Source organism: Taudactylus pleione, unplaced genomic scaffold (genome assembly GCF_031769625.1).
Source record: "Taudactylus pleione unplaced genomic scaffold, aTauple2 ptg000907l, whole genome shotgun sequence".
In the NCBI taxonomy this organism is placed as follows: Eukaryota; Metazoa; Chordata; class Amphibia; order Anura; family Myobatrachidae; genus Taudactylus; species Taudactylus pleione.
In genome coordinates this window covers 1,195,072-1,204,906 of record NW_028285308.1, presented here as the reverse complement: position 1 = coordinate 1,204,906, position 9,835 = coordinate 1,195,072, and the positions used below count along the sequence as shown (strand labels likewise).

The window sequence follows — 9,835 nt, the reverse complement described above, 5'->3', positions numbered from 1 at the left end:
AACGGGCATCGCTGCGGGAGAAAGGACAGGTGAGGTGAATGGGCATCGCTGCGGGTGAGAGGACAGGTGAGGGGAATGGGCATCGCTGCGGGTGAGAGGACAGGTGAGGGGAACGGGCATCGCTGCGGGAGAGAGGACAGGTGAGGGGAAAGGGCATCGCTGAGGGAGAGAGGACAGGTGAGGGGAAAGGGCATCGCTTCGGGAGAGAGGACAGGTGAGGGGAACGGGCATCGCTGCAGGAGAAAGGACAGGTGAGGGGAACGGGCATCGCTGCGGGAGAGAGGACAGGTGAGGGGAACAGGCATCGCTGCGGGAGAGAGGACAGGTGAGGGGTACGGGCATCGCTGCGGGAGAGAGGACAGGTGAGGGGAACGGGCATCGCTGCGGGAGAAAGGACAGGTGAGGTGAATGGGCATCGCTGCGGGAGAGAGGACAGGTGAGGGGAACTGGCATCGCTGCGGGAGAGAGGACAGGTGAGGGGAACGGGCATCGCTGCGGGAGAGAGGACAGGTGAGGGGAACGGGCATCGTTGCAGGAGAAAGGACAGGTGAGGGGAACGGGCATCGCTGCGGGAGAGAGGACAGGTGAGGGGAACAGGCATCGCTGCGGGAGAGAGGACAGGTGAGGGGAACGGGCATCGCTGCGGGAGAAAGGACAGGTGAGGTGAATGGGCATCGCTGCGGGTGAGAGGACAGGTGAGGGGAATGGGCATCGCTGCGGGTGAGAGGACAGGTGAGGGGAACGGGCATCGCTGCGGGAGAGAGGACAGGTGAGGGGAAAGGGCATCGCTGAGGGAGAGAGGACAGGTGAGGGGAAAGGGCATCGCTTCGGGAGAGAGGACAGGTGAGGGGAACGGGCATCCCTGCGGGAGAGAGGACAGGTGAGGGGAACGGGCAACGCTGCGGGAGAGAGGACAGGTGAGGGGTACGGGCATCGCTGCGGGAGAGAGGATAGGTGAGGGGTACGGCCATCGCTGCGGGAGAGAGGATAGGTGAGGGGTACGGGCATCGCTGCGGGAGAGAGGACAGGTGAGGGGAACGGGCATCGCTGCGGGAGAGAGGACAGGTGAGGGGAAAGGGCATCGCTGAGGGAGAGAGGACAGGTGAGGGGAAAGGGCATCGCTTCGGGAGAGAGGACAGGTGAGGGGAACGGGCATCCCTGCGGGAGAGAGGACAGGTGAGGGGAACGGGCAACGCTGCGGGAGAGAGGACAGGTGAGGGGTACGGGCATCGCTGCGGGAGAGAGGATAGGTGAGGGGTACGGCCATCGCTGCGGGAGAGAGGATAGGTGAGGGGTACGGGCATCGCTGCGGGAGAGAGGACAGGTGAGGGGAATGGGCATCCCTGCGGGAGAGTGGATAGGTGAGGGGAACGGGCATCCCTGCGGGGGAGAGGACAGGTGAGGGGAACGGGCATCCCTGCGGGAGAGAGGACAGGTGAGGGGAACGGACTTCCCTGCGGGAGAGAGGACAGTTGAGGGGAACGGGCATCCCTGCGGGAGAGAGGACAGTTGAGGGGAATGGGCATCCCTGCGGGAGAGAGGACAGTTGAGGGGAACGGGCATCCCTGCGGGAGAGAGGACAGGTGAGCGGAACGGGCATCCCTGTGGGAGAGAGGACAGGTGAGGGGAACAGACATGCCTGCGGGAGAGTGGATAGGTGAGCGGAACGGGCATCCCTGCGGGAGAGAGGACAGGTGAGGGGAACGGGCATCACAGGGACTCTAAGTTACACATCTCAGTGAGGATTCATAGTCTGATACAGGTGAGGACAAATAACCAGCTACATTGTCACAGTCTTGTCTCTGGGGACCTTCTGTATAGATGATCTGACGGGGGGTAGATGGAACAGAGCAATCATCTGCGGATCACTAGGGAGGTCAGTAAAGTAGTAATCTGCAGAATATATATCACTATGTATCTGTAAGGGGGTAAATGGAACAGAGCAATGTTCTGCGGGTCTATAGAAAGGTCAGTAATGTAATAATCTGCAGAATATAGCATTATGCATCTGTTAGGGGATAGATGGGACAGAGCAATGGTCTGCAGATCACTAGAGAGGTCAGTAATGTAATAATCTGCAGAATATATCACAGAGTTGTACACTGCTGCACCCGCATTAGCATCTGTTATCGTAGGTGCGACTGCGACTTTACGCGAAAGCTGGTGTAAGCCCTTCCCCCATAGTACAGTCCAGGCTAATCGCCGCAGAGCTGGCGCCTCTATGGGCGTGCACAAACACAGTATGTTCCAGTATGTAATATGTCTCACATATTATATTGGCAGCACAAGGTGTCAGGATGACTCCCTGCAGGACGATCAGGGCCAAATGTAATGGGGTGAGAGTTTAGGAAATGTCAGAGTCTGAGAACAAAGTAACAGAGCAGACTCACATGTTTTTCAGACTCAAGAAACTTTCATGATTTACAATCTCATCCAGATGTTTTCCCATTTTAAAGATGAAACTCGACCAATGTGAGAGGTTACTGCTAAACTCTCACATTTTCTAAACTCTCCCCCTATTACATTTGGCCCTGATCGTCCTGCAGGGAGTCATCCTGACACCCTGTGCTGCCAATGTAATATGTCAGATTGGAATCCCTGAAACGGCAACAGTCATCCAAATGGTCCCAGAATCAGACCTCTTTATATTGTACCAAAAGAATATCTATAAAGATCTATGGGAGAGGAGGCTGATCCCATAAATGCTGCCGGACAAGATACTGTAGGGAATAATGACAGAGGAGGGGTAGAACACGTTCCTCAGTACTAACACCATCCTATGTTCCCTCCATAATGGCAAATACAGAACCACACGTTTCCCCTACACCTGATAGCTGACAGGATGAGCGTTCTCCCAGCGCTGTCCCTGGCGGCCTTCTTCCTCCTCTCGCTCCTCTTCCTCCTCTCGCTCCTGACAAAACGGAAGAAATACCAATTCCTGCCTCCCGGACCAGCCCCGCTTCCTCTCCTGGGGACCCCCAAATATATTGGAGAACAAGCTGCCTGCAAACACTATGCAGAGGTACGTAACACAGAACATAACAGGTGCATCAAATGTAACACACATCCAATATGTTATAGGAGAGTGAGAGCAAAGAATAATTTCCTAATGTCATAGAACATAGAATGTGATAAACTTACTGCAAAACAGGCTGGAAATTAGCTGGTGTCCCTTAAATGATGTAGGGTCAGGCTTCCGTGCCTCCTGGGTGACACCTGGAGCAAAGGCACTCTAGGCATTTCCCTACATGCCTATGCCTAGTGCCAGCTCTGGACACACAAAACATACACTATTAGAGAACTGTATCTATTGGCCACATCATACATACACAGGAGTCCAACCTACCTCATCCTTATCTACAGTCCTCTAATACATACACAGGAGACCAACCTACCTCATCCTTATCTACAGTCCTCTAATACATACACAGGAGTCCAACCTACCTCATCCTTATCTACAGTCCTCTAATACATACACAGGAGTCCAACCTACCTCATCCTTATCTACAGTCCTCTAATACATACACATGAGCCCAACCTACCTCATCATTATCTACATTCCTCTAATACATACACAGGAGCTCAGCCTACCTCATCCTTATCTACATTCCTCTAATACATACACAGGAGCTCAACCTACCTCATCATTATATACATTCCTCTAATACATACACAGGAGTCCAACCTACCTCATCATTATCTACACTCCTCTAATACATACACAGGAGCTCAACCGACCTCATGCTTATCTACATTCCTCTAATACATACACAGGAGCTCAACGGACCTCATCATTATCTACATTCCTCTGATACATACACAGGAGCCGAAACTACCTCATCATTATCTACATTCCTCTAATACATACACAGGAGCTCAACCGACCTCATCATTATCTACATTCCTCTAATACATACACAGGAGTCCAACCTACCACATCATTATCTACATTCCTCTAATACATACACAGGAGCCCAACCTACCTCATCATTATCTACATTCCTCTAATACATACACAGGAGCCCAACCTACCTCATGCTTATCTACATTCCTCTAATACATACACAGGAGCTCAACCGACCTCATCATTATCTACATTCCTCTAATACATACACAGGAGCCCAAACTACCTCATCCTTATCTACATTCCTCTTATACATACACAGGAGCCCAACCTACCTCATCATTATCTACATTCCTCTAATACATACACAGGAGCCCAACCTACCTCATGCTTATCTACATTCCTCTAATACATACACAGGAGCCCAAACTACCTCATCATTATATACATTCCTCTAATACATACACAGGAGCCCAACCTACCTCATCCTTATCTACATTCCTCTTATACATACACAGGAGCCCAACCTACCTCATCATTATCTACATTCCTCTAATACATACACAGGAGCCCAACCTACCTCATCCTTATCTACATTCCTCTTATACATACAGAGGAGCTCAACCGACCTCATCATTATCTACATTCCTCTAATACATACACAGGAGTCCAACCTACCACATCATTATCTACATTCCTCTAATACATACACAGGAGCCCAACCTACCTCATCATTATATACATTCCTCTAATACATACACAGGAGCCCAACCTACCTCATCATTATCTACATTCCTCTAATACATACACAGGAGCCCAACCTACCTCATCATTATCTACATTCCTCTAATACATACACAGGAGCCCAACCTACCTCATGCTTATCTACATTCCTCTAATACATACACAGGAGCCCAACCTACCTCATCATTATCTACATTCCTCTAATACATACACAGGAGCCCAACCTACCTCATGCTTATCTACATTCCTCTAATACATACACAGGAGCCCAAACTACCTCATCATTATCTACATTCCTCTAATACATATACAGGAGCCCAACTTACCTCATCATTATCTACATTCCTCTTATACATACACAGGAGCCCAACCTACCTCATCCTTATCTACATTCCTCTAATACATACACAGGAGCCCAACCTACATCATCATTATATACATTCCTCTAATACATACACAGGAGCCCAACCTACCTCATCATTATATACATTCCTCTAATACATACACAGGAGCCCAAACTACCTCATCATTATATACATTCCTCTAATACATACACAGGAGCTCAACCGACCTCATCATTATCTACATTCCTCTTATACATACACAGGAGCCCAAACTACCTCATCATTATATACATTCCTCTAATACATACACAGGAGCCCAACCTACCTCATCATTATCTACATTCCTCTAATACATACACAGGAGCCCAACCTACCTCATCCTTATCTACATTCCTCTTATACATACACAGGAGCCCAACCTACCTCATCATTATCTACATTCCTCTAATACATACACAGGAGCCCAACCTACCTCATCCTTATCTACATTCCTCTTATACATACAGAGGAGCTCAACCGACCTCATCATTATCTACATTCCTCTAATACATACACAGGAGTCCAACCTACCACATCATTATCTACATTCCTCTAATACATACACAGGAGCCCAACCTACCTCATCATTATATACATTCCTCTAATACATACACAGGAGCCCAACCTACCTCATCATTATCTACATTCCTCTAATACATACACAGGAGCCCAACCTACCTCATCATTATCTACATTCCTCTAATACATACACAGGAGCCCAACCTACCTCATGCTTATCTACATTCCTCTAATACATACACAGGAGCCCAACCTACCTCATCATTATCTACATTCCTCTAATACATACACAGGAGCCCAACCTACCTCATGCTTATCTACATTCCTCTAATACATACACAGGAGCCCAAACTACCTCATCATTATCTACATTCCTCTAATACATATACAGGAGCCCAACTTACCTCATCATTATCTACATTCCTCTTATACATACACAGGAGCCCAACCTACCTCATCATTATATACATTCCTCTAATACATACATAGGAGCCCAAACTACCTCATCATTATATACATTCCTCTAATACATACACAGGAGCCCAACCTACCTCATCCTTATCTACATTCCTCTAATACATACACAGGAGCCCAACCTACATCATCATTATCTACATTCCTCTAATACATACACAGGAGCCCAACCTACATCATCATTATCTACATTCCTCTAATACATACACAGGAGCCCAACCTACCTCATCATTATCTACATTCCTCTAATACATACACAGGAGCCCAACCTACCTCATCATTATCTACATTCCTCTAATACATACACAGGAGCCCAACCTACCTCATCATTATCTACATTCCTCTAATACATACACAGGAGCCCAACCTACCTCATCATTATCTACATTCCTCTAATACATACACAGGAGCCCAACTTACCTCATCATTATCTACATTCCTCTAATACATACACAGGAGCCCAACCTACCTCATCATTATCTACATTCCTCTAATACATACACAGGAGCCCAACCTACCTCATCATTATCTACAGTCCTCTAATACATACACAGGAGCTCAACCTACCTCATCATTATCTACAGTCCTCTAATACATACACAGGAGTCCAACCTACCTCATCATTATCTACATTCCTCTAATACATACACAGGAGCCCAACCTACCTCATCATTATCTACATTCCTCTTATACATACACAGGAGCCCAACTTACCTCATCATTATCTACATTCCTCTAATACATACACAGGAGCCCAACCTACCTCATCATTATCTACATTCCTCTAATACATACACAGGAGCCCAACCTACCTCATCATTATCTACATTCCTCTAATACATACACAGGAGCTCAACCTACCTCATCATTATCTACAGTCCTCTAATACATACACAGGAGCCCAACCTACCTCATCATTATCTACATTCCTCTAATACATACACAGGAGCCCAACCTACCTCATCATTATATACATTCCTCTTATACATACACAGGAGCCCAACTTACCTCATCATTATCTACAGTCCTCTAATACATACACAGGAGCCCAACCTACCTCATCATTATATACATTCCTCTTATACATACACAGGAGCCCAACTTACCTCATCATTATCTACAGTCCTCTAATACATACACAGGAGCCCAACCTACCTCATCATTATATACATTCCTCTAATACATACACAGGAGCTCAACCTACCTCATCATTATCTACATTCCTCTAATACATACACAGGAGCTCAACCGACCTCATCATTATCTACATTCCTCTAATACATACACAGGAGTCCAACCTACCACATCATTATCTACATTCCTCTAATACATACACAGGAGCCCAACCTACCTCATCATTATCTACATTCCTCTAATACATACACAGGAGCCCAACCTACCTCATGCTTATCTACATTCCTCTAATACATACACAGGAGCTCAACCGACCTCATCATTATCTACATTCCTCTAATACATACACAGGAGCCCAACCTACCTCATCCTTATCTACATTCCTCTTATACATACACAGGAGCCCAACCTACCTCATCATTATCTACATTCCTCTAATACATACACAGGAGCCCAACCTACCTCATGCTTATCTACATTCCTCTAATACATACACAGGAGCCCAAACTACCTCATCATTATATACATTCCTCTAATACATACACAGGAGCCCAACCTACCTCATCCTTATCTACATTCCTCTTATACATACACAGGAGCCCAACCTACCTCATCATTATCTACATTCCTCTAATACATACACAGGAGCCCAACCTACCTCATCCTTATCTACATTCCTCTTATACATACAGAGGAGCTCAACCGACCTCATCATTATCTACATTCCTCTAATACATACACAGGAGTCCAACCTACCACATCATTATCTACATTCCTCTAATACATACACAGGAGCCCAACCTACCTCATCATTATATACATTCCTCTAATACATACACAGGAGCCCAACCTACCTCATCATTATCTACATTCCTCTAATACATACACAGGAGCCCAACCTACCTCATCATTATCTACATTCCTCTAATACATACACAGGAGCCCAACCTACCTCATGCTTATCTACATTCCTCTAATACATACACAGGAGCCCAACCTACCTCATCATTATCTACATTCCTCTAATACATACACAGGAGCCCAACCTACCTCATGCTTATCTACATTCCTCTAATACATACACAGGAGCCCAAACTACCTCATCATTATCTACATTCCTCTAATACATATACAGGAGCCCAACTTACCTCATCATTATCTACATTCCTCTTATACATACACAGGAGCCCAACCTACCTCATCATTATATACATTCCTCTAATACATACACAGGAGCCCAACCTACCTCATCATTATATACATTCCTCTAATACATACACAGGAGCCCAACCTACCTCATCCTTATCTACATTCCTCTAATACATACACAGGAGCCCAACCTACATCATCATTATCTACATTCCTCTAATACATACACAGGAGCCCAACCTACATCATCATTATCTACATTCCTCTAATACATACACAGGAGCCCAACCTACCTCATCATTATCTACATTCCTCTAATACATACACAGGAGCCCAACCTACCTCATCATTATCTACATTCCTCTAATACATACACAGGAGCCCAACCTACCTCATCATTATCTACATTCCTCTAATACATACACAGGAGCCCAACCTACCTCATCATTATCTACATTCCTCTAATACATACACAGGAGCCCAACTTACCTCATCATTATCTACATTCCTCTAATACATACACAGGAGCCCAACCTACCTCATCATTATCTACATTCCTCTTATACATACACAGGAGCCCAACCTACCTCATCATTATCTACATTCCTCTAATACATACACAGGAGCTCAACCTACCTCATCATTATCTACAGTCCTCTAATACATACACAGGAGCCCAACCTACCTCATCATTATCTACATTCCTCTAATACATACACAGGAGCCCAACCTACCTCATCATTATCTACATTCCTCTTATACATACACAGGAGCCCAACTTACCTCATCATTATCTACATTCCTCTAATACATACACAGGAGCCCAACCTACCTCATCATTATCTACATTCCTCTAATACATACACAGGAGCCCAACCTACCTCATCATTATCTACATTCCTCTAATACATACACAGGAGCTCAACCTACCTCATCATTATCTACAGTCCTCTAATACATACACAGGAGCCCAACCTACCTCATCATTATCTACATTCCTCTAATACATACACAGGAGCCCAACCTACCTCATCATTATCTACATTCCTCTAATACATACACAGGAGCCCAACCTACCTCATCATTATCTACATTCCTCTAATACATACACAGGAGCCCAACCTACCTCATCATTATCTACATTCCTCTAATACATACACAGGAGCCCAACCTACCTCATCATTATCTACATTCCTCTTATACATACACAGGAGCCCAACTTACCTCATCCTTATCTACAGTCCTCTAATACATACACAGGAGCCCAACCTTATGTAATACTATGTTTGGGCGCTGAAACCCAGAATCATATCTGTTCTCTAACAACACTGAAGGAGCTGTTGCTAATAGTAATACCCTCATATATTACATATTATTATGACTCAACAGGGCCTTTGTTATTATTGGTAATCTTTGGATAATTGCCTTAACATTACAATGACATCATATCAACAGATAGCCCAATAAATCTACCCAGATAGATGTCAGAGAAAATAAAAACACCTTGTGTAAGAAGTAGGGGTGAGCGGGTTAGGATTTCTAAAATCCGAACCCCCCCGAGCCCCCCCGATCCGAGGCCGATCCGAGT

General features: G+C 45.6%; 1 protein-coding gene across 2 annotated transcripts in view; it reads left to right on the top strand.

The window, feature by feature from the left end:
- Positions 1-2,842: 2,842 nt before the first annotated feature.
- Positions 2,843-9,835, top strand: part of LOC148473838 (cytochrome P450 2C20-like) — a 91,452-nt gene continuing 84,459 nt past the window's right edge. For both annotated transcript variants that reach the window (XM_088459394.1, XM_088459393.1), the window contains exon 1: positions 2,843-3,022. In XM_088459394.1, coding sequence (XP_088315520.1) covers positions 2,843-3,022 — 180 coding nt within the window. The remainder of the gene's footprint in view (positions 3,023-9,835) is intronic.